This window comes from Desarmillaria tabescens, assembly GCF_030435595.1.
Source record: "Desarmillaria tabescens strain CCBAS 213 chromosome Unknown EV420scaffold_33, whole genome shotgun sequence".
Lineage (NCBI taxonomy): Eukaryota > Fungi > Basidiomycota > Agaricomycetes > Agaricales > Physalacriaceae > Desarmillaria > Desarmillaria tabescens.
In genome coordinates, this window is record NW_026848332.1 from 196,587 (window position 1) to 223,232 (window position 26,646).

Consider the following 26,646-nt stretch of genomic DNA (forward strand, 5'->3'; position numbering starts at 1 on the left):
AAATTTAAATTTTGGTCCCAATCCGTGGTCCAGACCGAACACGGCAATCACCGACAAAGGCCTTGGCAACTCCGGGCCGCGGCAACTATTTTCTGACCACCATTTGATCCTCACTTTCCTTCATCATAGCGCTCAGCTTTCGCAAGTAAGACTTTCAACAGATGTAATAGTTCGATTATAATAATTTCTGATAGTAGGGCCTATCTAATCCTGCAAAATATGTCACGAACAGATGCTTCCAATCAACAGTGCTCCGTAAGTTACTTAAAATCTATGGTCGTTGACTTCTTTAGTTAATATTTAGGTTTCTATACCATATATCCCACCGGAGATCATTGATGAAATAGTTGATTATCTGTGGAATGACAATCGCGCTCTCATTTCCTGCTCATCAGTCTGCCGCCTATTCTACCCTCGGACGCGGATGCACCTCTTTCACACCATTGATATTCGACGCAGGAGCAATACTGCTACGCGCTTCGTTGACATGACTAAAGCTTCTCCAAACTTACTATCATACGTCACAGACACAAGAATTCTCGGAACCACCGTTCATTCAATCCTCGCCCCTGTACTCCCGTTGATGATCAATCTGACTTCGTTGAAGATACAATTCATCAAACTTGCAAAAATATGCGATCTTCACGCTCACGATTTCCAACTTTTGGGACTCAAGCAGTTCTCCTTGGATGGTTTCTACTACGACAAAGAGGGACCACCCTTCAGTCCGTCACCTACACAACGCGGACCAGCCCTTGAGAGGATGAACCTCGTAGTCGACGGGAATCTGCATTTACTTCCGTCCTTCTTTCATGCGGGACTGCGGTCGGTATACATCGACGCCCTGCAGTACCTAGAAGTGGACAAACCCGCAGAGAAGGATTTGCGTGTTCTATCCGAACTTACACGTGCTGCAGGCTCGCTGAAGCATCTGCGACTGTTGGAGGTTCAGTGGGATGGTATATACGCTTCTTGCTTGATTTGGTTTAGTGAACGCTAACGAGAATCCACCGTCGATAGTACGTCATTGGCCCGATCCTCCTACGCTTGCTTTAACGGGCTTAGAAACGTTGTCCATGGAAATATGGTATAAAGACGATCTGGCGAGGATTGACTTGTGCCTATTGAGATGGCTGATCATTTCGCTTTCTTCCATGGACGAAGTTTCGTCGCTCCAGTCTCTCGAGCTAAAGCTTAAATGCTGGGAAGATAGTGAGCTCCAGGAAGTAGACGAAATGTGGTTATTGTGGATGCAGCTGGACGTCGTTTTAAGCCGCCCCAATCTTTCGCGGTTGCACCAGCTGACGATCAAGATATCGGGCGAGGAAACTACCGAAGAAGGGCTTCTCTATGCTCAGACCTTGACCAATCACAGGTTTCCGCTGGCGCAGGAAAGAGGCATTCTCATGGTTTGCACAGACGACGAAGATTGATATTGACCTTGTTCTGTATTGGGATAATCTGAATGCTTCGTTTCGCATGTCGAAGACCCGGGTATCTTGCGTACCCTCTTCGCTAAGCTTGGCGTCCGTAATGCCTCCAATCTGCAACGTCAAACTCCGCCTTTTGCACCGTAAAGTGAGATCTCCTAGTAATCCAATCCTAACCCTACTCGAGTTTGTAGCCATTATGTCGCGCGATATTTGGTATATGTTCAATTACTTGTTTTCTAACACTTAATGAATCTCTTTTCTGCAGATGTCAGCCTCTATTCGTCGTCAGATGAGTCATAAAGTGGGAATCGAAAGTCAACAGTCTCTTGCCACACTGACAAGGGTACGTCACCCATTAGTAGTCAAACTTGATGGGTCGATGACGCTAAAATGAAAGTTGCATCTATTGCTGCGGCGTCATCTATCCCTTGACTGCCCGGCTCGATGCTCCTGTTTATTGAACCGCTCTGAACCAGGTCCTAGGCTCGCCAAGCCCACCGCTAAGTGAGCACGTTCGGGCAAGCTAGGCATGAGTTGTCGGATCAATCGATCCGGCGTCACTTTTGGCGGCAACCGCCGTATTCTTCGACCCTTTCTACCACTTGATTCCTCCCCGCTATCTACTACAAACTACAGTTTTTTAGTACCACATCGATCTTCTCAATCATGCGGTCAAGTGCAGCGGAACCGGGCGGTTTTTTGGAGGTGCTTCTGATTCCTACCTCTTTACACCGCCGCTGGAACCGACTGCCGCACCCGCGAGTGTTAGAAGTTAGAGCCTAAGTTCGGATTCAAGAATGGGGTGCGGATCTCTGAAGTATGCCGCCCGGAGGAGAGGAAGATGCTTAGGCTTAAGTGAAGTCGATCTGCTTCTCCGTGAGTAGTAACTTCTTGTCTTCTGTGTGCCTACACTGTTTCACCAGTCGACGTTTGTCAGGTCAAGAATTGATTGGTACTTCAGCGACGCGAAAGCGATCATCGAAGGACCAGATTCTCGCAAATTAAGGCCTCTTTTTGTAACGGAAATACATATTCGCTCGAAAAGGAACCTCGAACCGTTGTCCGAGAAGGATGGTACGTGGTCGTCGCACTACTACTGTACGTGGAGACACCGACTTTCGTACGTTTCATATTGAAAGACCTACTTGTTAGACTTCCGACATGCTATACTGCAGACCTGTCTACGAAGTGGCAGTCTGAGTATCAAAGGGACCAGGCTGCGCGCTCCGTCTGGTCCAGGGGTCCCCATCCCGAGCAGCATCATATCCCGATCAAATGACGGCCTTTTGTTCGTTCAGAGTCATAGGGAGATTGAATGCGCTGAAGGGGGCTGGATCCGACTCAAATATTTACATCAGGATGTCATAGGCAAGTCCGTTATCCATGACTGATCAATGATATGGCCCCCATTTTTATTTTTACTGCATCAACCTTTTTTTTAACGTGTAACGTCAAGTTGGGAGCTCCGCTTGGATTTAACGGGGTCTTGGTACGGCTCAGAATTCAAGTTCACTTTCATATTCGTTTTTCGCCAGTGACAGATAGGTGAGGTCGTTTTACTCTTCAACTCGTCGTGTTGTTTTTACTTCTCGAAACATCAGCACCGCTGATCGAACCATGATCCGTACTTCTGAGGCTCAATGACTTCTCGGGTTGTAAGCAATTTAAGCGTCTGTTTCCTCGCCCAAAGTTATTTAATCTGTCGTAACTAGAAAGTGATATGCAGCGGAGTGTAAGTATATGTCGCTTTATTTCCATCCCACTTCAAAACGGACAGATTTCCTGGTCAAACTTTTCGTTTCTTGACACCCGAAGGAGTCTCGTTCAGTCATGCTTGTTTCGAGCTGAGGCAGAATGAAGCTCGTTTGTCAGGCAATTGGTGCACCGGACCATATCTCTCCCGTGATCCGTGATGCATACAATGTCTAATTTACACCTTCTCTTCGCCATCGTTGCCTATGACGCATCAAGATGCATGACTTGTGCGTGTCTCGTATATTCGTCGCTAATTTTACTTCCATTTAACCAAGTCGGTTCCGCGCCGTCATTTATTTGATTATCACCCTTGTCCAGTGCTCCGTTTTGTCCCCTCGTAGTTGCAAGTTTTGCAGGTGAAGCCTAAGTGATGTCGATCTTTGATAGTTGTTACTGAATTTTATGCCCTTTGTTAGGACTTCTGGGGTACTTATTGGTCCAGAACATGGGCCTATCACAGCTGAATTTCTATCCGGGCATCAGGCGCTTCAAGGAATTTCCGTCGCATGCATTGCGCTGGTGCAATTTTTACAATCGCGAGCGTTACATATCACGAGCTATCTTTGGCTAGTCGGAGGTATCGCATTCGCTGCTTTTACTCGACGTCGATTTGCAAGATCCGGATCTTCAACCCTACTTATAGGTTCTGGACTATGACATCTTTGAGGGCTGAAATTTGAAACTCGTAGACGAGGGAGAAGTATAGGTTTTTCTCATCCTGTTTATACCCCCTTCCATCTTCCAAATAGCTCCTAGTTCTTTTCTCAAGCAGAAATTGAGGGCGAATATCCTTTAAAATTGTGCACTTTCAGGCTGCTCAATGACGCTATTCAATTCTAGAATCATCTACAGAATTCTATATGTCGTAGAAGCGAAGAAGATTTCTAAGTGATGATCAGAAGATACACACGTCTAGGTCCGTGTTTTTTTGCATGACTTCATTGCCATAAATAGGGGCGCTACCTTTTCCCTTCGACACCCACCTTCACCATCCCCTTCACCCATGGAACACGGCTTCGTAGAAGAACTGCAAGAGGAACAGACTGTCAATGTCCCTGAGCTCGAGGCCGGTGTCCTCTACGCGGTTCTCACATTTCGGGGCGACTATACTTCATGGGATTGGTCCTTTTTCGTGCCAGACAGCGCAGTGATGCCCATCGGCAAGTCGGGTGCGCTCTTTCACGTCGTCAACTATCCCGCGCAGGGCTCTACGGGCTCTCTGGAGAGGTGGGCATTTGAGATGGAGCCGAACAAGGATGTTAATGCTTGGCCGGAGATAGTCGCGATTGTTCGACTAGGGGATTTATCTGGGTTGGGCTGCTTCAAGGATGTAGTGCAGGAGCTCATCACGACATTCTCTACAGTCGACATGAACATAAATCCAGTGGAAATGAGCACGAGAAAGTGGTTTTTGGATGCTCTGTGGGTGTTGCATGACTGCGGATTCGTCACTTGTGACGATGCGTGGCTTTTGGAGAGAGAGCTCAAGAAGTATGCGTTCAGTTCCATGGATACGTATTTGGAAGTAGGAGGTGAGTAAAATTGGTTACCCCAGGGAATGACGTTATCATAATAGTGCCTACTACATTTTAGGTTGCAAGGTGTTTAAATCCGAGCATTGCTCGTAATGGCACACGTAAAATTTGGTTTGGACTATGTCTTTTCAGTCCTTGGTGAACGGTCTGACCTGACCTTTCCAGACGGTCAACTAATAAATGGGACGCATTTGGGCGGGAGATACGGCGGTCTGCCGCGATCGCGTCCAACGAGTTACAAAGTCCGGAAGTGCCTGCGGAGCTATCGGGGGACCATACCAGGGCACGGTCATGTGTCGCCTCGTTTATAATGTCCACGTCTGGAACAAAATCGGCAGTCAAAATCGCCCAGGAACTAGGCCAAGAAAGGGGGAGAGATCATAACCGCGAAATCTCTGCTTATTGCTGAATGCTTTTTTACTGATTGTGCAATTCATTAGTAGACTTCATATCTTGTATGTCATGCTTGCGAGTGTACAACGGGGGATTAGCTGCCCAGAAACACAGGTTCATCCTGCATCTGAACATCCCATCTATCGACGCAATCGGCACTATCGAGGGATCGTCTACCTCTTTTAGACTTTCCGTCTCTCGAGAAGTGCAACAAATTCTCCCTCTGGGGATAGTGGCGATGCCTACTGGGGTCACGAAAACGACCTTGACTCAACACTTGTGATAATCGTCAGTCGTCCTATCAGCTCTTGAAACCTCGACCACTCGGCGTACACCGCTGGGTTACTCAACCATTGGCAGTCCGATAGCATCGTCTATGTCACCGTTACTGAGAATTATTGGTCAAATCAAGAATTATCCGCACCTTTATTAGCGTTGAACATACCGCCAGTGCCCCCCGTTCCATAATTCGTATTAGTCTGTACCTTGTGATAACAATCTTCAAACCGGCACGGTGGGCAGACATCTCAACGACATAAATAACTACTGAACATATGTTCTAGCCGATTTTTGGCAGGGTCCCCTTCTCTTCCCCACTTTCTCTTTAGCTTTCGTCTAAGTATAAGATCTGGATGCCTAAGAGCACCGAGAAAATTGTCTATGTTTCTAACTTGAAATTCTGACCGGCTGTCGGCGTGTGCAGCCTCTGCGTGAGTAGATCTTCAAACATGCCTCGAATGCCGCAATGAGTGGGAAAGTGGTACAGGTTCTCTTCAGGCTTCTAATCACTTCATTTGTCTCATATTCGTAGCGATATAGGTGAACGTTGTTCAAGGAACATGTCCATTGCGCGTAAATGATAAAACGGAGATAGAACTCCGTCGTAAATTCACCTTCATGCCCGTTTTCAACCATGGCTACTATGCTTGTAGCCTAAATGACCCGGCAACTGAACTTGAAGCGAATCATTTGAAACATTACTGCATCGCTTTCTTCGGATTACAATAATTTCATTAACCGATAGCACATGTTGTACAGGTATGATTTGCCATCAACTCTCATCAATTCCAATTGTTCCGTAACTATAGATGGTAACGAGAATGAAACGGATGAAACCAGTACCTACAAACGTATGCGATGTCATAAACCTTTAATTCATCGAGAATGGTGGCAACGAGCCCCATTCTATTCGCCATGGAGAAGAAGATAAGTTATATATGTACAGATAGGGTCGAGTCGGATTGGCATCAACATAGCAAGATAAGTATAGGACTACGCACTACAGGGTGGAACTATTGAGGGAAGTAACTGAGATCCATGGTTGAATCCAGCCTAGGTTCAAGGACGAACTCTCGGCGGACGTAATTCGCATCCTTGGTCAAGTGAAGCTATAGAAAGGATGAATCATTATTTTGTATGCGGCAGGAAGGGAGGGCGTACATATAATTCGCCCATCGCAACATGCATTAAGATCGCAAACCATAGCGCCATGCCTTGCGTTACACGGATGGACGAACCAAATCCTAAGGAGTCACCTTTTGCATCAGCGGTAACGGCAACGTAGGTCTTTGAGATATCCACCCCGTCAGCGACGCAGGATGGATATCGTTGCGAGACCTGCGAAAGATCCGTTAGGACGGACAGAAGCTCGTCACAACGGAAGACCTGAAAGAATCAACAGAGCCCAGGTTAACGGGGTCCACGAACTTGAGATGAAAGAAACATGATACGTGCCGCATGGTAGGTACCGATGTCGGTCACAATGAGACGCGCGATTACCACTATAATGCGAGTGGTGATTGCACAGCTAAAAATGACGACACCACCTGATATTTTCAATTGAGTGTTAAAACATCAAGCGTGCGATTCGAAGACCAGGATCACGTACGAATCATCCATCGGCGGTGTTCTCGAGTATTGCTTTTGACATTAAAGAGGCCAGCACAGAAACAGCTGATGATAGCTATTCCCAATGTGTAGTAGGCAGACTGTGCATTGATCTCTCCTCCGAATGATCTATACCCAACAATTGAACCGCAAACGTTGGCTGGAATCAGACAGAGGATAGAAAAGTATCCTGAAGGGATGAGGTTAGGATATCGATAAAACGAAAGATGAGCGGCAGCTTCACCATTTATGCGATGGAATAATACCGCCCTCTACGATGGAGTCAGTTCATTTTAGGAATGCGATCAACGGGAGACTTACGCGTCGGATGGCGGGAAGGAACTGAAGAAGGACGAACATTCCACCAACTATAATTCATTAGCTAGTCACCTTCAAGTCACACCATGCGTTGAATCGGGCTTACTGATGGAAAGGTAGATGTGCATCGGATATGCGATCTTGAACCCGTTCTTACTGAACCAAAACCATTCACCTGGATGCTCAGTTATAGAATACAATACACGGAAGGTCAAATCAAGAACACGCCCACCTGGGACTGTCAGTCTTTCCATCGTCTTGGAATTCATCATCGGGGCATGGAACAAGCAATAGCCAAGAAGGGCACCTCCAAACAGGAAATCTAGGGGATGTCGTTCAGGCGAACATTGCTTGCTTAGATGCGTGCGACGTACATAATAAAAGACTCAGCGGCTCCTTGTATCCTAGGATTCCACTGATGGTGCGATAAGCAGCACCACCTGGTACGTTTATTGGCTGCATCTGGGGCCTTGGTCTGAAGCGTCCAAACCACGAGTTTCGGGCGTAGAGAGGTCGCCCTTTAGTATATGGAACCTCGCTGGTATTATAATCGTGCTGAGTCTGCGTCTCGGTCGTAGGCATGGAGGAAAGGCTAGAGAGAAATCCAAGTCTCGACAAGCACTTTTGAGTGCGCGTCGGAGATGGACGCAGAAGAAATGGAAGCAAATCTGATTCGTCCTAGGCGCCGAGGTATCTGGCAGTTCGGAAGATAAGTGCGGGATCCCAGTTTGGAAACGAGAACCAGTTCGCAGAGTCATTGTTGAATAGCTCCACTTATAGACCGATAAGTGGACTTTCTAGGACCATCAGAACATAACGGTGAAAGGTCGGCTGGGACATTGAACAGATTGCCAAGCAAATTTCAAAATTAACTTCATTCGGGCGGGTGAAGGAAAGATGTGTTCTAAAAAAAGCTGAGAGATTCCAAGCCCAGCTGTCCCGAGTGAAAACGTCGAGGAAGATGGATCTTTTCTGACCCTCTGGATTGTTACACAGTCGCCGTTGGAAAAGAAAAGGAGACCGCCGGCAATCACCTTGATCGCCGTTAAGAAAGCGTGATGTTTGGTTGTGTGATGCAGGGACCTGTCCGACTTCAAAAAAAACTCATCACGTCTATCTTTGTGATGTTACAGCGGCATAGCAACAGCTTGGACCGACAATGCAAGGTGTCACCGAAATTCCCCCTCGAAGTCTCTATCAGCGCAGCAGGCCAGATCTGAACGGACCTGGTGCCGAACTAATTTTATTTCCAACGAACTGGTCTAAGTAGTTCGTTATCCCCGGGCTATCGACTTAGCACGCAAACATGTTAAGATGTATTACTATTAGTACTATCTTGTTTATTACCTTGCACTCGACTTTCGTCTTCCGCCATTGCCCCCCCGCCTGCACCTGGCATGGAATCTCCCTCTCCTTCCCCTTCTGCACTTGGCGTCGGTATGGTTGATGGAGAAGAGCTCACGTATGACAAGGACTTGCGTTTGGGGGGCGGGCGAAATGGCAGCGTTTTTCAAGGAAGTCTCAACAAAAATGTGGTTGCAGTCAAGGTCCTCAGTTCAGAAGCTTCGTCTGACGTGCGTATTATCTCCTCTATACCTTGAGATATGAATAACCATCTTCATTGCAGATCTTCTTCGAACGCGCTCATTCGTGGAGAAGTTTAAACCACGCCAATATCTGCGAGGTTTATCGTGTATCCTCCACCGAGGAAGACTCCCTCTATCTCGTTATGCAATGCCATGTCAACGGGAATAGTCGGCAATACTTGACAAGAAACCCCAATGTTGATCGTGGAAAAATTGTATTTTCTGTTTCTGTCTTCTAGAATGCCCTTTATTTACGATATGTCAGATCCTCGAAACTGCCCTGGGCATGCAATATCTGCATTCGGTACGTGGCGTCGCTTACGGTCCGCAAATGCCTCATTTTGTATCTTTCATAGTGTGATATCATTCATGGAGGTCTCAAGCCGACCAATATTCTCATCAAGGATAACGGAGAGGCGTGCGTTTCCGACTGGGCTATGGTCGAAATCCAACCAAGCAGAAACAAAGAAGCGCATCGATATTTCAGTCCGGAAGCGTGGAAGGGAGTGAGTAAAGATTTTTTGTCTGTTATGTGATCTAATAGTAAATTTCAGACCGTATCGCGACCTTCGGACGTGTTTTCGTTCGCAATGAGTGCATACGAGGTGCATCCAATACAGTTATATTATTGCCGTGGCTCACAGACATTGTCAGTTATATAGTCTCTCCCAACCGTGGGGCGTACTCTCCGAGAAGCAGATATATCAGCTGGTTGTGGCGGAAGATGCTCGACCTGACCGCCCAGATCCAACACGCGACGCACGCGTTGGGCTCAATAACTATTTCTGGGACATCATTGAAGAGTGCTGGCAAAAGGAGCCTCGCATGCGGCCAAGTTTCGACATCGTTGTGCGATTATGGAGAAGTCACGGTACAGACGCTTCCCAAGAAGTGTCAGCTCTCAATGCCAAAACCATGCCTGCCGCTGGTAGGGGAAGGTCTCTTTCCTTGAAGACCCAGCCAAACGCGCCGGATCCAGTGTTGGCGTCTCTGACGGCCGAGTTTGGCCAATTATCTGCTCGCTCGACTAGCTTGGGCCGGAGTTCCACTGTGGCTTCGACGCGCTCGTTCAGATCTGGACCACCAGCTTACGAGAAACCTCCGACAGCGTCACCAGCCTCTCCTTTGTCACCTTTGTCGAATTATTCACCTTTGTCTTCGCAGATCTTTTCTGCAACGAGTAGTACAGATGCCTCCTCCTTGTCCACTCCAAGATCCCACCCCGTGGATGAACTACCACCTATCAGTCCAGTTTCCAGTACGCGCTCATCACTTGTTATTTTATCTCCCGCGTCTAGACCAAAACCGCATGCAGAACCGTTTCGGGTCAACTCACTCTCCAATAGTTCGGGTACGTGGCGCTCTTCCGATGGAGGAGTCAAAACTTCAACCTCCCGTTGTTTAGACTACTCACGACACTGGGATCCCACTAGTACTTTAGCGAGATCCTATACTCCACAATTGTCTGCCTTTGCCGAAGTAGACGAGCATGTGGTTCGCAGCGAATCCCCGTCACTATGGGAAGCGAAACGTCGTGGGATGGGTGCAATAACACACCAACCTATTGCGACCGCATGGGATCGTCGGTCGGGTTTGTCTGCCGAGAGCGAAGGACTTTCTGGCACGGGGTCGTCATCCAGCTTGTCACGTATGTGTTTGTCTCCAGATGATGCCTATTGCTAAGACACGTCCCGTAGACCCGCCAAACGCCATTCTTCTAGTTGGCGCACTGCAGGCGGAAGTGCAAACCACTCGTAGACGGGCCTTTATCGACAACTGTCTTTCCAGGATTCAGTACGTCGCTACGCAATGCGACAAAGGAGCACAGAAGCTGGTTACAGCCGGGGCTGTTCCGGTGTTGATACATCTGTTGAAGATTCGAGCAGCGGAGCCAGACGGTCTAGAGGTAGTCTTGACAACACTTGGTCTCGTCGCGTACGTCGTACTGTTTGTTTGTTTCTTCGCTTCTCATTCAGACCATTCATCCAGTCACGACACCATAACTGCTAACACAATTTATCGGACCAACACCACTAGAACCTTGATCGAAATAGTCAAATCCTCAACTTCGGATCCCGTCATTACCCTTGCTCTATGGTGTCTCAACCGTATATGCCGGAATGCTGATGTTGCCACTGGTCTCATCAAACAGAATCTCGTCAGCGCTATTCTTGAAAAGACTTTGCATGGGAACCTCGCCTGTGCCCGTATGTCAGCGTGGTGTATTGGCATCCTCATTTATAACGACTCCATAGCCGATGTACTCAGCGATCTCGGTATTATACCGGAAATTGCTGCCTATCTTCGACAGGTTTCGACCACGAACACCGTCGCTCCCGATGACATCTGCGCGGGACTTTATGCAGTCGCTCGAATTGCTCGTTCCATCAAGCTTTCGAAGGCCCTATATAAACAGGGATGTGTATCTATAGTTTCATTCCACTTGGCGTCGTCGAATGACCCGTCGGTCCTTATGTGGGCTGCGCGCGCAGTAGGCTGCATGATGCGGCCAAACAGCGCCGACATGGCTAAGGTGCTCTTAGATGCCGATGTCGCGCGGGGCCTTTCCCGCTTACCAAGCGTATTACCCCCGGAGGTTGTCGAGCCGTTGGGTTCGTTCGCTTTTGCTATTCAGCGGTTTAGTTGTGCCGAATGGGGAGGCGGGACACGTAAGGCGCTCGTAGACGCCGGAGTTGTCGATGCGCTATTGGCCGCCCTGAGAACGGTCGCCGACGAGCCCTACCCGCAGATCCATATGCAGATGGCTTTGGCAGTGAGCTTTTTGGGTGATGTGGGAGGGTCTGCAATAAGGAAGGAGATTGTCAGTGCAGGTGGGATTACCATTTTGAAACGAGTTGGGGAAAATGGTAGTGCGGATGTATCTAAAGCGTGTTCGATGGCGGTAACGAGTATCACGGGTAATCTGTGGACAAGGAATGCTGGTATGTCACTCTTCATCTAGCGCGAGATATCTTTTAAATTAACGTTTATTCTTTGACTCAGCATCTGCAAAGACGGCTATGACACATAATTGGAGCGGAGGCTGTCCCGATTATCACACCGCTTGTCCTATTCCTCTCGCCGATACAGAGTCCTTGTACTAGTGGACAATTAGTGCCATATAGGCGTCTTTTTTTTTTTGGTTTTGGTATACTACGTATCTTATTAATGTTATTTGAAACGTGAATTTATGAGTTGACGATCCAAATGAACTGTGATTTGTGCAAGCTTATCTTAGTTTCCCAAGACAGACGACGATATATATAAGACTGTTCCGGAATCGTGGCTGTGTTGTCAGCTTAAACAGAACAGTCAAGTAACGTCTTGAGCCACTTCATTGTCAAATTATCCAAGGTTAGTTACTTCTTTCCTTAATACATTCTCTTAATTCCACTTTACAGTCGAATGTCCTCAGTATTGCCTCAAGAGATCATTGATCAGATCATCGACTACAATTATTACGATGATGTCCCTACCCTCCAAGCTGCCTCCCTTGCGTCTCACTCACTTCTACCCTCGTGCAGAGTACATCTTTTCTCTGAAGTTGTACTTGTACATGAATACGTCCTCGATCCCGTCCTAGATTTCGCACCGGACATAACGGGAAGACTTTATACGTGCAAGGATTTTTTCTCTCTCCTATCGGAGGCTCCGTGGATTTCTAGCCTTGTCAAAACACTCGTCCTTCATAATTGGTACGAAGGTACCCGTCTCTTAGAAGACCCTCATTACGCTATTCTGCCATCCATTTTATACTCGCTTACACACCTTCGTCACCTGGTTCTCAGCAATGTACCACACCAGTCATGGAAAGCATTCAACGAGAGTCTTCGAGCAGCACTTATCAAGACGCTTCCTCTTCTCACCCAGCTGGATGTCGACTTCCTCTCCTTCGAAGATCATGCTGAATTCATTCAAGTTATCCGGGAGGCGAAGTCGCTAAGACATCTTTCCTACGTCAATATTACTACTACGAATGTTTGGGATCTTCAAAATTCTATCATTGCGCCCACGCCTCAAATTTGTCTTGAGTCACTCACCGTCTCAGGGAGGCCGTTACATCCAACCCATGTTAACACATTTCTCTGACCTTGCTTTGATCTCACACGCGTTCGCGAGTTGTCAATATCTTCTGACAGTCTCTTCGAGGACCAGGAGTCCTTGGATGCTCTTCAAAGGCTTCTCGATGTTATCGGCGACTCCCTCGAACATCTTAGATTCGGGTTCAGGTTCTACTCCAGTACGTGGATTGAAAAAACCCTACCAGCTTCAAGTGTCATCATGTTTAGACCTAATTCACAGGACCGATGGATGTAAGCAAGAATGCAAATCTCCGCTCAATACACATTGTTAGCCACCGGGTTGATACTGAAATGGTCCCGATCCACAAGAGTTTAAGGTCTTTGGCTTGGGACCTGGCTCCCCGATGGAACAGCGACATTTTTCAGGCAGGAGACTGGGAGGAACTGGACTTGTTTCTGAATGAACCCACGCGGTTCTCATCGCTGTCGAGGGTAGAGATAATATTCCATGCGACGCATGCGAATTGTAGGCCGTACGCGTGCAGTGGAAGTGAAATCCCTCATGGCGATATGCTTGAGCAAATAGCTTCACAGATGCCTATGCTTCGAGCACGAGGGATCCTGCAATTGAAAGAGCGCAGAGGTAAGTGTCTGTGCCAGGGTGTCATGATATATGTTGTTAAGTCCTTACCTTTGCAGTTCGCCAAATATTTGGAGGAAAATGGGACAGAGATCTTCAAGGTGTCTAACTTGAAACTGTTGACGCTATCTATATCATCCCAGGCAGAAGGATTCTCAATGAGGGAGATATAGCTGGGAAGGAGTAAGTGCGTACTAGCCTTTGATAATCGATATCTGGTTGTTTTTAAACGGGTTCGCAACAGTATTTATGCAGAGATAATGATTAGCATGAAGTACAGCCACCAGACATCTATCTACCGAGTACTATTCGTTATCGATAAACCTATGGTACGCATACCATCGATAAATGAGAACCCGGTTTCCAGATTAAATAAGATTGATCCCGTTTGTCCGGTCCGACTGCCGAACCAATTTATTTATCCCTTTGAACCCGAACCACCACAGCGTGTTCGTGAGCTTCGTGACCATCTGCAGGCGATCCATTACGTTCAAGGTAGAATATCTCCCGGATTCTTCGGAGCAAAGTTTTGAAAAGTTCTTCAGCACTTAATAATGGCTACAAATCCCAATCCTTTATCGTTGCCACCCGAAGTTCTCGACCAGATCATAGATTATAACTACGACGACATTCCTACCCTCCGATCCTGTGCCCTGGCTTGTCGCTTATTTCTACCCTCTTGCCGGGTGCACCTCTTCTCAGAAGTGGTTCTTGTGCACAACGACATCATTAATCTCGGACCTCAAGGCTATGATATCCACGGAAGGCTGTACTCTTGCGAGAACTTCTTACAGCTTCTCGAGGAAGCGCCATGGGTTGCGGCTCTTGTAAAGGTGCTTGAACTTCATGGCGGGTACGGAAGAAGTCTGCTCACTGAGCGCATCTATATGGACATCTACCTCCCTTCCATCCTCTCGCCCTCCAAGCTCTCGAAGCTGAATCACCTCAGTCTTACGTTCCATCCTCCAGTGAAGTGGGCCCAACTGTCTCAGAAACTTCAGGATGCAGTGGAAGAGACGCTATCGCGACCGACGCTAACCCAGCTAGATCTAGTCGGGATAGATTTCAACACACCAGCAAACCTCGTTGCCATCCTTTCGAAAGCAAGGACCGTGAAACATCTTTCATTCACCAGCAACAGCATGCGTTATAGCTCTAAAAATGTGAACATTCCCGCCATTCCCGCAAGTATCCCGTTCCTCTTCCAGCTGAGATCCCTTGGTTTCGCTGGTCATGCTATGCATGTTCACGAGGTTTATGTGCTGTCCAAGGCCCATCCTAGCCGCATCGATCTCACTCAAGTTCGTGAATTATCAGTAGCGACTGAGAGCGTGGCTGGTAATGACGCTGTGGACGCCCTGCAGAGTCTCTTGGATACTATTGGAAGCTCCTTGGAGCATCTCACCCTTGGCTTAGTGAGTTCCCCATCTAGTAAGCATTCTAACTTGAAGATCATATACTTTGTTCTGATGGTTTTTAATCTCCCCCAACAGAATCACTCTCCGTCGACTCCAACACCAACCTACGGTCCGTGCACGTCGTATGCACCTCCCTGGAGAAACCGCATCATTTCCATGATATCCCCTTTTCGAGTTCAGTACAGACACTGATGGTGGACGTGGGACCCGGGTGGGACGACGACGTGTTCCTGGCCGTAAATTGGCAGGAATTTGACTCGCTTTTTGACTCGCGTGCGGATTCATTGACCAGGATCGTTATAATGCTTCATCGTCCCCACGATAGATGCGGAGAGCGGTTTTGTGGTGGTTATCCGTCTATCGAAGATGATCTGCTGGAACGTGTGGAAGCGCAGATGCCCAAGTTGATGGCGAGAGGGATTCTCTGGGTCAAGGAGCGGAGAGGTGAGTTCACGGTGCTGTTACTTCGTTCTTTCATATCTGATGGCTCGGGATAGTGCGGTATACGTTTGGGCATAGATGGATAAGAGATCTCGCGTGATCTTCCCACAGATCTGAGATAACTTCTGACGTACCCGTAGTAAACGGCACTTTGACGAAGGCAATGTTTTGTCCATTTACTATCGATGCAAGGAAGATCAGTTGAAAATTTTTCTATGGACGCTGAGGCATCGCCTGTCTGCTGTTTAGACGATGAAGTGAATAACTTTCTGCAGCTGCGAAAGGTCACGGACATCACACGTTACAGCATATTCACAGCTTTCAACAGAGGTCTAAGGAAGATGAAGAAGACTAGTATGATCGGGGCTTAGACCAGCAAGAACAGCAGACTGGATCGAATGAGAAGAACACACTTTGGGGTTCTGGAATCTGGGGGACTCGGAGAGATCAAGAGTTAAGGTTTAAAAACTTTCAGTACGTTCGTTCGTTTATGACCTAATTTAAGTTGAGACTGGACCGTATTTTGCATATAGTTCGGCGGCAACCATATGTACGCATTTGTTTTGATGCGTTCTACGTATGTTGAACAAAATGACATCACCTATCATAACGCCCGAAGCTCGCGTATAATTGATAGCTTCTCAAATCTCATGACTGCGATATCTAATCACTTGCCTCTATATAAGACGCGACTGGTCCATGACCCTTTCGGGCTTGACCTTTTGTTATCATGCGTCATTTACTCCAAAGAACCCAAGCAACACCAGACCCCCAAGCCGCTTCCCCCCTGTTCTCCAAAACCCCTCCCGAAATCCGTAACATCATCTTCCGGCTTGCTCTACGTGGTTACCCCGACAGAGCTAGGGGATACTACCCTGGAAATACCTACTACTTTCGTCCGGGGTATGAACACGACCGGCGCATAGACACAGCGCTCCTCCTCACCTGTCGTCGCATCTACGACGAGACCTACCTCTTGCCCGTTATCGAGAACGAACATGTGTTTTGGTGCTACCACGGTCCACCGGGGTCGAGCGCGGAGCCAGGCAGATATTTCTGCAAGATGAACGAGAAGCAACAGGATACTGTAGATCGGGTGCACTTTTTTGCACAGCTGTATTGGCTCGAGGCGACCTTCCCCCTGAGTTGTACGATCCCCGAAATGCGTCCCAGGAAGCTGAAGATTACGATCAGACATTCGGATTGGTGGTATTGGGAGAATAATCACTTGTTGGTGTTGAGGGTGGCGTGGACAGATAAGATTAGGTTGGTGAAGCGCCTGGAAGAATTGGAGATTGAGCTGGAGACGATTGAGAGGGATAAGGACCAGGTTTGTTGTGAGATATCTGTATTACTTACACTGAGTTGGCTGATTGCCGTGGTCACCCAGATGCTTGCTATAGCTCAGAGGATTCGCAGCTGGAAGATAGACCTTTGGGATGGGCGCGTGCTGAGCACCGAGGGACGTTCCCTTATTCATGATCAATGGACGGGAACGTCTACTTTTGAAGGAAATCGTGCTTGGTATGATAGGGAAAAAAACGCTTGGACCAATAGACCAGGGATTGTCCGTCCTGTCGCTCCGTTAGTCTACCATACGGTGACCCTCAGGTGGACTGCCGTAGTGAAAGTATGAAGGTTGTAACTTGTCATACTGTTGTCGCGTTCAGGACCATATCAGATATGTCATTAGGAGCAGAAGAACCAGCGTGCAATGCATTGAGAACGTGTGGTAGTGGTTATGATTCATTGATATACGCGCACACGCCTGCGATAAGGAGACAATGGTCTTTTGTACATTACTACAGTACGCTTATATTGGGCAAATCGAAGTTGTCGAAATGCATAGCCGCACCCCAGCGATCAGTGGCTGTGCAAGTTCTTTCGCTGATCCGTACCGCCACCACACTCCTTGACTCTCATGTCTTTCTCACTTTGTTCGACAGAGGCAGTCCTCTCCATTGATATCAACACCGGTCTCTCTCTGGTATTCTCGGATGCCGTATCGAGTTAATACAGATACTTATAGCGAACGTGCTACCTAGGTGCGATGGCGATGTGCCCTTTGCAACTGGGCGGGCGTTTGATGTACTTTTTGACTCGTATGGGGATCCATTGAGTTGCGATGCTTCTTATCCACCTACTGAGAATGAATGGAAGTGCAGATACCCAAGTTCACGGTGAGAGGGACTGTCTGAATGAAGGAACGGAGAAGTGAGTTTGCGGTACTGTTGTTTAGCTGATTTCATATCTGAATGTGTGGACTAGTTCAGTTTGGGCATAGATGGATGAGAGATCTGCGTGATCTTCCCACAGACATGAACTTTTGCGGTACCCGTAGTAAAAACAGCTTTTTGATGGAGGCGGTGTTTTGACCTTTCCATCTTGGTGCGAGGTAGATGCGAGCGTCTCTGATGACTTAAGGTATAATCTGTTTGCTGTATAGGCGAGTACATAAATAACTTTCTACAGCTGTGGCTGATCATAGGCGTCGTATCTACAGCACGTTTACTACATCCATACATTCTACAGCTTCAACATGAGGCGCTTTCCTCTTCTTAAAAGACCCTCTGCTAGTTCACCGCTAGATGCAAGAATCAAATGAACATGTGCGATATTCTTGGATACCTCTGGTACTCCCTAGGAGCCTACCTTTACGTTCTCGAGCTCATCTATGCGTCATCTTGCCTTCCTCCATCTTTCCAAGACAGACTCCACACGCAGATCCAGGCGACGTCACCCTCACTGGCGATAGGCGGGATGGTGGTTTACATGTTCTACGCCCTCTTCGCTCTTGGCTACATACTACCATATTTGGCGGATATGCTTGCGAGGATGTTCCCGTCCTGTGATGACGAGGAGCCTTCGGGGACCTACATCACGCGACGTCTCCCAACGAACATCTTCAATATTATGCTCATCGTCAACGACGCCATCCTGCAGAGAGCAGATGGGTCTGCGATATTGGAGGGTGCGATCGCGAGGGTCGTTGATATCGCGAAATTGACGTTCCCGATCTTCCTGAAGGAAGTGGCACTATTCGGCGGGGTGCTGGGTTTGGCGGCTTTGTACAGGGCTTGGAGGGAGATGCATAGATCCGAAATCTGTTACACGGAACTTAGGCAGTATCATGTCGACTATTTTGTTGATCAGGAGGGAGATGAAGTGTGGGGGTACGAGGATGTCGATCTGGAACAACAGGCTGGAATGGATGAACTGGAGAAGGAAAACATATTTTGGGATCAGGAGCACGGGATGCTCATGGAGACAAAGAGTTGAAAAGTTTGGGGGTTCTGATTATGATATCCATCGAGGTTGATGCTGAACCATATTTTGTATATAGTTCACCGGCTACTAAATGTGCGCATTCCTTTCTGCATACTCTATCTGTATTCTGTTCCATCCTTAGATCTGTTATTCAATTGTCGCCCACATTACTCATTTTCACATCAAGTACCGGGTACGATTTCGTCACTGACTGCCAGCCCTATTGCAATGGACCGGATAGTTCCCTCACTGAATAGCGCTTGCCCCATGTACATGAGACATAAAGCCCCCGAGTGATTGATATAATGCTCTAGTCCCTCGTGGTTGTTCTGGATAGTGCCTCCGGGTCCGAATGCTGTGTTTCTATATACGATACATGATTCTCCACGGTCTTCTCAGCCTAGGACTACCGGGTACGTACTGCTTGCCCTGTTGCAACGGATTCGAATACTCCCGGATAGTTTCCTTACTGAATAGCGCTTGCCTCATGTACATGAGACCCAAAGCCCCCGAGTGATTGATATAATGCTCTAGTTCCTCCGTGGTTGTCAATTCTAGTCATTGCCTCCGGGTCCGAACGCTATGATTCTATATACGACACACGATTCCCCACGGATTTCACAACCTTTTACTACCAATGATTGCGCGTCGTGCACGTCGAAGAGCTCAAGCAACCATACGAGTCCCGCCACGGAATCTCATCCACACAAAACCACCCGAAGAATGTAACCCCCAAACCGCTTCACCACTGTTCTCCGCTATCCCTCCTGAAGTCCGGAATATCATCTTCCAACTCGCTCTATGCAGCTACCGGGACGAAGCCCGAGCATACCCTGGAAATGCCTACTACTTCCGCCCTGGATACGAGTACGGTCAGCGCATAGACACAGCGCTCCTTCTCACCTGTAGGCGGGTCTACAACGAAACTCGTCTTCTGCCCGTCATCTGCAACGAGCATGTGTTTTGGTGTTTTCGCGGCCCGCCTGGGTCAAGCGCCCAGCCCGCCAGATACTTCCGAAATATGGCGGAGGAGCAACAGGATGCCGTCGATTGCGTGCACTTTTTCACGCAGCTGTTTTGGTTAGAGGAGAATTTTGCTGGAGCCTGTGCCATCGCGGAGATGCGTCCGAGAAAGCTAAAAATTACGATCAGACATTCAGATTGGTGGTACTGGGAGCAAAATCAGCGGTTGGCGCTGAAGGGTGGGTGGACGGATAAGATTAGGCTGTTGAAGCGCCTGGAGGAATTTGAGATTGAGCTGGAGACGTTTGAGAGGGATAAGGACCAGGTTTGTGTTCGGTGATTCGGAAACCCGCTGGGATGATTGATGATTGTTGGCCTGGTAGATGCTTGCTATTGCTCAGAGAATACGCAACTGGAAGATCGATCTGTGGGATGGGCGTGTGTTGAGTACGGAAGGACGTCCCCTTGTTCATGGTCGCTGGAGGGGAACATCGATTTTTGAAGGAAATCTTGGGTACGACAAGGTAAGGAACGCTTGGGTCCATAGGTCCGGTGTTGTAGGTCCTGCGGTCCCTTTAGTGTATCATACGGTAACAGTCAAGTGGGTTGCAGTATGAAGATCGTTATGTTGTAGTTAGCGTGTTCACTGGGACCATATACGTAGACGAGACGAATATCGAGAGACTGAACACCAGATAATTATCGTCGTGCAGTATCGGCGCTATGGTGTAGTGGCAGCACATGGGATTCTGATGACACGTGGGTGGAGGCATTCCCATAACCCAGGTTCGAACCCTGGTAGTGCCTTTCCTTTTTTATGTCGAATTTTTTGGGCCAAGTCCCAAGAACTTAGAAATTTTTTTCACTTTTAACTTATTGCTTGATGTTGTATAGGCATTAGGCACTAATCCCGAGATTTAGAGAGGCCTGCAGACTATCGGAAGCAGCAGATACCGACTTTGAGCGCCATTTGCGTATTATGTACCACCGTAACTATTCACCATCCTATTGCTTTATTCCCTGACCTGCCACTGATGATGATAAAAGAGAAAGCAAAGCAAAGAGTATCAAAGTACCTTTCCGAAATCCGTTTTATGCTCAGGATAAGTATACTACTGTACTTTGGGGTGACTCGAGGATTCGCACCATTTCAGCAGGTCCAGGAATTCATCATCTTCAACCCATCATGGCCGCAGTATCCCACTGGGCTCAAGGTAGCTATGCTAGTACTGATAGATGCAAACCTGCAAAGAGGACCACCTACAGAGAATGAAGGCTCAGGCCCTCCTTATTATCATAACTTGCACAATACATTGCAGATTACCAGTGTCAAAAATTACAATGGTAGTCTACACCTACGATAAGGACGCAAGTCCCCGCATGAACATGTCACGATACACCGCGTTCCATTCATCTTTCAAGACTACGACTTCTCTTGGCCCCGGGTTGATATCCATAAGCTCAAATGGAGTCACTGACTTGATCTGCGCGTCTCCTCCAGTCCAGTGTGAGACTCGTTCCATGAACGCCTCAAGCGTTGGGAAGTTGTCCTTGAATCTGATGAGCTTGCACGTATCGAGGTTGAATATGTAATATTGGGTGACGGCTATATCGGTCCTGATCTTGTGCGTGACGAAGAATATTTCGCCATGAATGTCATATAATCCTTCCAGCGTGGGGTTGGACATGATACGCCCGTTGATGCAAGGATATAAGTGGTGGCGACCAGAGAAATTGCCAGTTACAGCTCCATCCGAAAGGAACATTGGAGCGGTAGTCTGTATTTAAGCGGCTGTTTGGTTGTGCGAAGTCGATTTTCCACTCGGTCTTTCAGGACAGACGTAAGTAGCGTAATCCATACGGCTATATAAGTTGCACACTTACGGCCATTTTGTGATGGGTCGGGATTCCGGAAGATGTCTTACCTCTTTTATCGTACTTTCTATCGGAGCTTAAATGTTCTCCGGCATCTCGGTATAGCAAGCACGGTAATTTGGATTCCTGACTACTACCTGTAACGTTGACAACCACCATGTCCGACACACAAGGTGAAGAGCGCGACGTCAAACAACGTCCAGAATCGAAACATGAAGAGGAGGAGGACGAGACCTCGCAGGCCCAACCTCGCTCCTCCTCAGTCAAACGAATTGCCTTCTTCATCTTTGTCGGATTCCTCTTCTGGCTGGCCTATACTGCGCGCCAGCGACATTTGGCGAGGAAGAGCAAAGTCGTGTATGCTACCAGGTCTGCCCATGTCCGTGCTTAAATCGTTTGCGTATTGACTTGTATAGGTACTCGGAGGAGTTCAAGTTCAGGCCGGCTGCGAGCCCTATCGTCACGGAGACATTGAAAGGCGGTGGGACGAGGATCAGAGGGGCAAATCCAACGGCTACCTCGAGGACTACGCCTACACCGACGCTGGAGAAGAAGAGGAGAAGGAGGAGGTCAAAGCGGAATGCGCAGGCGATGGCGAAGGCTGCGAAGAAGAAGTAAGGTACGTGGCGCTTTATTGCCTGATTCTTTTGCTCACCCTTCTCTTTTTGCAGATCTGTTCGGTGGTTGATACCATCTTGTCATTTTTCTATCCTTCCAAATAATATGAACATGCTCTTAGTGCATTTCACACGTCGACCAATTCTTCTCGACTTTCGTGCTCCATCAATCGCTATCACAACCTAGCCATATAATGCAGCGAACCAACTAGGCATTCGAGACAACTGTTGTTATGAGAGTGTTCAATTCAAGGACGTCTTCACAACCCGACTACGTGTCCGAATCACTGAACAAGCAGCGAGAATAGAAACTTCCCTGCGTTTTACCAGGATCTAGGCCACAGCAAACAGTCAATAATCCGCTCCTTCACAGCATCGAGAACTGCATTTTATGACGAAAGGGTGGCGGAAACGATTCAAGCTTTGCAGAACTTCGGGCGTAAGACGTGTCGTCGAGGCACACTAGCGTCGTCGAGGCGACGGGCAGTACATTTTTGCGCCCTGCGCGATGCGATCCTGGCTGATACGATCGGAAGTTCCCCCTTGCGTCTCCCCATCTATCGTTCCCTGCCTACGCCCTTCTTGTCCTCCAACAGCAGAAGCTTGACGCGTTCACCCTAGTGCAAACCGCGTTTTCCCTCCTGGGTTTGGATAATTAGGTAAATATCTCGTGGTCGGTGCCTATGACTGTCAGCACGCTTGCTGTCTTTTCGGTATTCGTCGCAGCACTGTCCTCGTGCTAATAGAGCTCGCCGACCATGAGCTAACCAACTTTTCGCCTCACCTCTGATGTGAAGAAGAACCACCCTGGTTTACTTGTCAGTGCTGTTGGGAGCATCACTGACGGACATATCGCGCAAGGTGTCCTTGATGGAGGTCAGGCGGATGTTGTGTTTGTCGGGAGGCTTTTCACGAAGAACCCTGGGCTGGTTTGGTCATTTGCCGATGATTTGGGCGTGACGATTAAAGCTTCCAATCAGGTCTAAGGTTTAGGGGGGAAAACGAAAGCGCGTGTTATCCATCAGACTGTATAGTCTCTTCTAGATTAGATAATGAGATCTTCGCCCACCATGCTTCTGCGGTTGATATCACCTTGTCATTCTGCTATCCTTTCAAATAATATGAACATGCTGTCAGCACATTCACGTGTCGGCCAATTGTTCTCGACTTTCGTGCTCCGCCAATCGCTATCACAACCTAGCTACCAGATGCGTCTCTTGGCTTCATATACCATCTTTGCGCTTGGATCTCTGTTCTGTGCCTCATAGAGTATGAATATGGTATCGCCGTATGTGTGCAGCAGGTGCAGATGGTAGCAGGATGATTACCTTTGCAAGCATCATCCTTTACGACGCCCCCTCCGAAGTTGGGGGTCATTGACGTCGAGATTCAAGGCAGCGCGGTCGGCGCACCGCTCGATAAGTTGCTGGCTGATACGAGCAGTTGACGCAGTGACACTCTTGTGCTTCTTGCGATTCTCTCCATCTCTCACGACCTGCACGCGGCCTTCTCGCCCTCCAACAGCATACCGTTTGTCTTCTTCTTGGTTGGTGGTCGGACTATGCCTATCAAAACGCAAAACGCTTGCAGTGTCTATGCGGCGTTCTTTGCACTGTTCCCGCTCCGGAGGCCTCCACGAGTTAGCACTGAGCCTCCGGCACCAACTTTTCGCCTCACCTCATAACTTGTCGTCCCGTCAAAAGGAATACAGCTGTGCGAACTGCGGTACCCGAAACAAGCGTCCCTAGGATAAATGGTACGTCGACGATGGTGAGCTCGTAAATGCATGGGAGAGTCTGATTACTAACGCTATTCGTAGCTTGAAATAGTTCGCCGTTTCTACCCGCCGTTCTACATTGTTTAACGCTTATCGATTGATTCAAGACTAGTCCACGACTTGGACACTGGACATCAGTAAATCTAGCTATGATATTTGTTCGAGCATTGAAAGTGGAATCTTGTTAATGATCTGGTGGATGCTAATGCTCAGACTTCGCGTTGGGCATCTTCCAAGATCGACCGGATATTCATGCCCGAAACGCCGCGCGTTGAAGCTCTGAGACAGGCTTCTCCGTTGTAAACGTGTAGGCAAAACTCTGCCTACCCGAGGAAACTAGTACTCACTGGGTAAGCGCCCTTTATATCGAACATCTTTCATAATATTCTTTCTACTAGGTTCATATCCGTTCATGCAACATGGTATAGATAGCTGTCTGGCGATGGACCCGGGCGGCGGGGTGACCACTGGAAAAAAGGAACTTGTGAACCGTGGGTCGGACGTGGTGCAGATTCTCCCTTTTTCCGCTCTAAAAGTTTGCACTTGGAGGAGATGATAACTCATCAGAATCTCATTCACCCCGTTTCAGCCCGGTTGTAGCACGTGAAGAACAATGCGCAACGAGTATATAAAGCAGCGACATCTGTCATTCTTCTCTATCTTCAACAATGGCTATCTCTGCTGCAGTCGTCCCTGCTCCTGGTGTCTCTTTCTTCACTCCTACTCAGAATCCTCCTTCTGGCACTGCTGTCGTACCTCAGCCAGATGGAAAGCCTATTCCAAGTCTCTTCCAGCCTATTACCATCCGTGGAGTGTCTTTTCAGAACAGAATCTTTGTGCGTCCTTGCCCGTTTAATGGTGTTTCTATTCACTAATCGAAGGCTAATTCAAACAGCTCTCTCCTTTGTGCCAATACTCGTGCGACGGCAGTGGTATGGCGACCCCGTGGCATACCGGGCATCGTTCGTTCTTCTACTCGAGGGTTCAATGGTCCTCTACTAACCAACTTCCTCGTAGTTGGAGGTATCTTCACGCGCGGCCCAGGTCTGACTTTTGTGGAGGCTACAGCCGTGGTTCCGGAAGGGCGCATCACCCCGAACGACCTCGGGATCTGGTCTGACGACCACATTGCGCCCCTCGCTGCGATCGTCGAATACGCCCATTCTCAGAGCCAGAAGATCGCCATCCAGATTGCTCATGCTGGTCGTAAAGCCTCGACCACTGCACCTTGGATTGACCACCAGAATCTGGCAGGGATGGAAGCGGGGGGATGGCCTGATGATGTGGTGGCGGCTTCGCCTATTGTGTTTGCGGACAGCTACGCGACACCGAAGGAGTTGAGCAAAGAGGACCTGAAAAGCCTCTTGGAGTCGTTCAAACTGGCTGCGCAGAGATCTGTGAAAGCTGGGTTTGATGTCATCGAAGTTCATGGCGCGCATGGGTATCTTCTGTGCGGATTCTTATCCCCCACGAGTAACAAGCGCTCTGACGAGTACGGCGGGAGCTTTGAAAACCGGATTCGCTTCCCGTTGGAGGTTGTTGACGCAGTACGGAGTGTTATTCCGGAATCAATGCCTCTTTTCTTCAGGTAGGAAATAGGAGCTCCCATTTACCTCGGTCACTGACTGACTTTGATTAGAATCTCAGGATCCGAGTGTTTGGAGAAGTCTCTACCAGACATTCCTTCATGGCGCTCCGAGGATACTGTTCGTTTTGCTCCCATCCTCGCTCAGCACGGGGTCGATTTGCTCGACGTATCTGCTGGTGGTAACAACATCAAGCAGACGTTCACTTCTGGACCTGCATATCAAGCGCATCTTGCACATGACGTGAAGAAGAGCAACCCTGGTTTACTTGTCAGTGCTGTTGGGCGCATCAATGACGGACATATCGCGCAAAACGTCCTTGACAACGGCCAGGCAGATGTTGTATTTGTAGGAAGGCATTTCACGAAGAACCCCGGCCTGGTTTGGGCATTTGCGGATGATTTGGGCGTGAGGATTAATGTCGCTAATCAATTATGGGGTCTCGGGGGGAAGTTGAAGAAGCGTGTCATTCACCAGACTATAGATAGCTAAATTTTTAGATCCTCGCTCACCAACCATCGGCGCTTGATATCCTTACAAATCGTATAGACCTACTGACAATGAAATATCCACGCATCGATGCTTGTAGCACTCCATAACAATCGTTCTGATCTGACTCTTATGATAACGCAACCTGTTTTCATGCGGCTTGAGGCAGAGGGTTCGAGTTCGAGTTTGAGTGTTCTGCATCCCTGCCAAACAAGAAGCGAGGATGGTATTTTTGAGTGTCTTTCCAGGACCTAGGTCCTGGTAAGCAGAGATTAAATCCCTGCTTCGCAATATCGGCAACCTCGTTAGATATGATGAAAGCAAGATGAAAAGGTGGCCGAAGCGATTTGAGTTTTTCCGAGTCTCGTTCAAGTCGGTTGAACGCAGTTACGAAGCGAATGATCGCAATGATGCAAAGTTCCTGCTATGGCTGGCTCAAAATACCTCAAATAATGTTTTTGAATGATTCTATCTAGCTGGTCTCTCGCCTCTGTCCTGGTCTACCTGCGGGAAGACGGTCGCCAACCATTATGAGCGTGAGAACTGTCTAGAGAGGTTACGTCATCGACCAAAATTAGTCTCCGACTCGTTTTTCGCAACGCGGCAGTGGCTACACCACCACCACCACAAACGTTACACATGCT

At 48.2% G+C, this 26,646-nt stretch overlaps 12 protein-coding genes and 1 non-coding gene across 13 annotated transcripts; 11 read left to right on the top strand and 2 right to left on the bottom strand.

Moving 5' to 3' along the window:
* The first annotated feature begins 32 nt into the window (after positions 1 to 32).
* Positions 33 to 1,724, top strand: EV420DRAFT_712823 (uncharacterized protein). Its single transcript, XM_060483185.1, has 5 exons — positions 33 to 145; positions 195 to 255; positions 305 to 959; positions 1,021 to 1,646; positions 1,699 to 1,724. Exons 2-4 carry the CDS (start codon positions 220 to 222, stop codon positions 1,431 to 1,433), a joined length of 1,104 nt encoding a protein of 367 aa, XP_060327678.1. The 5' UTR covers positions 33 to 145; positions 195 to 219; the 3' UTR covers positions 1,434 to 1,646; positions 1,699 to 1,724.
* A 2,294-nt stretch (positions 1,725 to 4,018) lies between these two features.
* On the top strand, positions 4,019 to 4,954 carry EV420DRAFT_712815 (uncharacterized protein). Its single transcript, XM_060483184.1, has one exon. It carries the CDS (start codon positions 4,192 to 4,194, stop codon positions 4,726 to 4,728), a length of 537 nt encoding a protein of 178 aa, XP_060327679.1. The 5' UTR covers positions 4,019 to 4,191; the 3' UTR covers positions 4,729 to 4,954.
* A 1,851-nt stretch (positions 4,955 to 6,805) lies between these two features.
* EV420DRAFT_1274174 (uncharacterized protein) lies at positions 6,806 to 7,783 on the bottom strand (the record flags this gene model as incomplete). Its single annotated transcript, XM_060467817.1, has 7 exons — positions 6,806 to 6,942; positions 7,005 to 7,193; positions 7,248 to 7,275; positions 7,325 to 7,371; positions 7,428 to 7,496; positions 7,554 to 7,643; positions 7,696 to 7,783. The coding sequence occupies 7 exons, from the start codon at positions 7,781 to 7,783 to the stop codon at positions 6,806 to 6,808; spliced, it is 648 nt and encodes a 215-aa protein (XP_060327680.1).
* Positions 7,784 to 8,412: 629 nt separating this feature from the next.
* On the top strand, positions 8,413 to 12,147 carry EV420DRAFT_1560505 (uncharacterized protein). Its single transcript, XM_060473816.1, has 10 exons — positions 8,413 to 8,895; positions 8,949 to 9,122; positions 9,173 to 9,211; positions 9,264 to 9,413; positions 9,462 to 9,512; positions 9,562 to 10,258; positions 10,313 to 10,555; positions 10,605 to 10,842; positions 10,897 to 11,849; positions 11,911 to 12,147. Exons 1-10 carry the CDS (start codon positions 8,719 to 8,721, stop codon positions 12,009 to 12,011), a joined length of 2,823 nt encoding a protein of 940 aa, XP_060327681.1. The 5' UTR covers positions 8,413 to 8,718; the 3' UTR covers positions 12,012 to 12,147.
* A 58-nt stretch (positions 12,148 to 12,205) lies between these two features.
* Positions 12,206 to 13,081, top strand: EV420DRAFT_713432 (uncharacterized protein). Its single transcript, XM_060483188.1, has 2 exons — positions 12,206 to 12,261; positions 12,309 to 13,081. Exon 2 carries the CDS (start codon positions 12,313 to 12,315, stop codon positions 12,994 to 12,996), a length of 684 nt encoding a protein of 227 aa, XP_060327682.1. The 5' UTR covers positions 12,206 to 12,261; positions 12,309 to 12,312; the 3' UTR covers positions 12,997 to 13,081.
* Positions 13,082 to 13,882: 801 nt separating this feature from the next.
* Positions 13,883 to 15,814, top strand: EV420DRAFT_713204 (uncharacterized protein). The gene is made up of 3 exons (XM_060483186.1): positions 13,883 to 15,000; positions 15,063 to 15,431; positions 15,485 to 15,814. Exons 1-3 carry the CDS (start codon positions 14,124 to 14,126, stop codon positions 15,526 to 15,528), a joined length of 1,290 nt encoding a protein of 429 aa, XP_060327683.1. The 5' UTR covers positions 13,883 to 14,123; the 3' UTR covers positions 15,529 to 15,814.
* EV420DRAFT_713238 (uncharacterized protein) lies at positions 15,815 to 17,559 on the top strand. The gene is made up of 3 exons (XM_060483187.1): positions 15,815 to 15,902; positions 15,962 to 16,758; positions 16,819 to 17,559. The coding sequence occupies exons 2-3, from the start codon at positions 16,159 to 16,161 to the stop codon at positions 17,062 to 17,064; spliced, it is 846 nt and encodes a 281-aa protein (XP_060327684.1). The 5' UTR covers positions 15,815 to 15,902; positions 15,962 to 16,158; the 3' UTR covers positions 17,065 to 17,559.
* Positions 17,560 to 17,874: 315 nt separating this feature from the next.
* EV420DRAFT_1560556 (uncharacterized protein) lies at positions 17,875 to 18,985 on the top strand. Its single transcript, XM_060473817.1, has one exon. The coding sequence runs from the start codon at positions 18,030 to 18,032 to the stop codon at positions 18,705 to 18,707; it is 678 nt and encodes a 225-aa protein (XP_060327685.1). The 5' UTR covers positions 17,875 to 18,029; the 3' UTR covers positions 18,708 to 18,985.
* A 2-nt stretch (positions 18,986 to 18,987) lies between these two features.
* EV420DRAFT_1560558 (uncharacterized protein) lies at positions 18,988 to 20,721 on the top strand. The gene is made up of 2 exons (XM_060473818.1): positions 18,988 to 19,983; positions 20,042 to 20,721. The coding sequence occupies exons 1-2, from the start codon at positions 19,333 to 19,335 to the stop codon at positions 20,273 to 20,275; spliced, it is 885 nt and encodes a 294-aa protein (XP_060327686.1). The 5' UTR covers positions 18,988 to 19,332; the 3' UTR covers positions 20,276 to 20,721.
* Positions 20,376 to 20,465, top strand: EV420DRAFT_t186. Its single transcript has one exon. It is a non-coding gene; the product is annotated as a tRNA-Gln (tRNA).
* Positions 20,722 to 20,961: 240 nt separating the features above from the next.
* Positions 20,962 to 21,554, bottom strand: EV420DRAFT_1766393 (uncharacterized protein). Its single transcript, XM_060480876.1, has 2 exons — positions 21,543 to 21,554; positions 20,962 to 21,485 (listed from the first exon to the last, which is right to left on the bottom strand). The coding sequence occupies exon 2, from the start codon at positions 21,422 to 21,424 to the stop codon at positions 21,014 to 21,016; it is 411 nt and encodes a 136-aa protein (XP_060327687.1). The 5' UTR covers positions 21,425 to 21,485; positions 21,543 to 21,554; the 3' UTR covers positions 20,962 to 21,013.
* Positions 21,555 to 21,690: 136 nt separating this feature from the next.
* EV420DRAFT_1482467 (uncharacterized protein) lies at positions 21,691 to 22,337 on the top strand (the record flags this gene model as incomplete). The annotated part of the gene is made up of 3 exons (XM_060469902.1): positions 21,691 to 21,912; positions 21,950 to 22,152; positions 22,205 to 22,337. The coding sequence occupies 3 exons, from the start codon at positions 21,691 to 21,693 to the stop codon at positions 22,335 to 22,337; spliced, it is 558 nt and encodes a 185-aa protein (XP_060327688.1).
* Positions 22,338 to 24,595: 2,258 nt separating this feature from the next.
* Positions 24,596 to 26,162, top strand: EV420DRAFT_1703004 (uncharacterized protein; the record flags this gene model as incomplete). Its single annotated transcript, XM_060479515.1, has 3 exons — positions 24,596 to 24,763; positions 24,809 to 25,515; positions 25,567 to 26,162. 3 exons carry the CDS (start codon positions 24,596 to 24,598, stop codon positions 26,003 to 26,005), a joined length of 1,314 nt encoding a protein of 437 aa, XP_060327689.1. The 3' UTR covers positions 26,006 to 26,162.
* Between the last annotated feature and the right edge of the window lie 484 nt (positions 26,163 to 26,646).

What these genes read in the sequence shown, in the direction of transcription:
- EV420DRAFT_712823 (XM_060483185.1), top strand. Translation starts at nt 220, where the DNA reads ATGTCACGAACAGATGCTTCCAATCAACAGTGCTCC. An exon ending in CTTCCAATCAACAGTGCTCC is followed by an intron (nt 256 to 304) that starts GTAAGTTACTTA and finishes GTTAATATTTAG; the next exon opens with GTTTCTATACCATATATCCC. An exon ending in GTTGGAGGTTCAGTGGGATG is followed by an intron (nt 960 to 1,020) that starts GTATATACGCTT and finishes CACCGTCGATAG; the next exon opens with TACGTCATTGGCCCGATCCT.
- EV420DRAFT_712815 (XM_060483184.1), top strand. Translation starts at nt 4,192, where the DNA reads ATGGAACACGGCTTCGTAGAAGAACTGCAAGAGGAACAGACTGTCAAT.
- EV420DRAFT_1560505 (XM_060473816.1), top strand. Translation starts at nt 8,719, where the DNA reads ATGGAATCTCCCTCTCCTTCCCCTTCTGCACTTGGCGTCGGTATGGTT. An exon ending in GTTCAGAAGCTTCGTCTGAC is followed by an intron (nt 8,896 to 8,948) that starts GTGCGTATTATC and finishes TCTTCATTGCAG; the next exon opens with ATCTTCTTCGAACGCGCTCA. An exon ending in ACAACACTTGGTCTCGTCGC is followed by an intron (nt 10,843 to 10,896) that starts GTACGTCGTACT and finishes CCATTCATCCAG; the next exon opens with TCACGACACCATAACTGCTA.
- EV420DRAFT_713432 (XM_060483188.1), top strand. Translation starts at nt 12,313, where the DNA reads ATGTCCTCAGTATTGCCTCAAGAGATCATTGATCAGATCATCGACTAC.
- EV420DRAFT_713204 (XM_060483186.1), top strand. Translation starts at nt 14,124, where the DNA reads ATGGCTACAAATCCCAATCCTTTATCGTTGCCACCCGAAGTTCTCGAC. An exon ending in CTTAGTGAGTTCCCCATCTA is followed by an intron (nt 15,001 to 15,062) that starts GTAAGCATTCTA and finishes CTCCCCCAACAG; the next exon opens with AATCACTCTCCGTCGACTCC. An exon ending in CTGGGTCAAGGAGCGGAGAG is followed by an intron (nt 15,432 to 15,484) that starts GTGAGTTCACGG and finishes GGCTCGGGATAG; the next exon opens with TGCGGTATACGTTTGGGCAT.
- EV420DRAFT_713238 (XM_060483187.1), top strand. Translation starts at nt 16,159, where the DNA reads ATGCGTCATTTACTCCAAAGAACCCAAGCAACACCAGACCCCCAAGCC. An exon ending in TTGAGAGGGATAAGGACCAG is followed by an intron (nt 16,759 to 16,818) that starts GTTTGTTGTGAG and finishes GTGGTCACCCAG; the next exon opens with ATGCTTGCTATAGCTCAGAG.
- EV420DRAFT_1560556 (XM_060473817.1), top strand. Translation starts at nt 18,030, where the DNA reads ATGAACATGTGCGATATTCTTGGATACCTCTGGTACTCCCTAGGAGCC.
- EV420DRAFT_1560558 (XM_060473818.1), top strand. Translation starts at nt 19,333, where the DNA reads ATGATTGCGCGTCGTGCACGTCGAAGAGCTCAAGCAACCATACGAGTC. An exon ending in TTGAGAGGGATAAGGACCAG is followed by an intron (nt 19,984 to 20,041) that starts GTTTGTGTTCGG and finishes TTGGCCTGGTAG; the next exon opens with ATGCTTGCTATTGCTCAGAG.
- EV420DRAFT_1766393 (XM_060480876.1), bottom strand. Translation starts at nt 21,424, where the DNA reads ATGTTCCTTTCGGATGGAGCTGTAACTGGCAATTTCTCTGGTCGCCAC.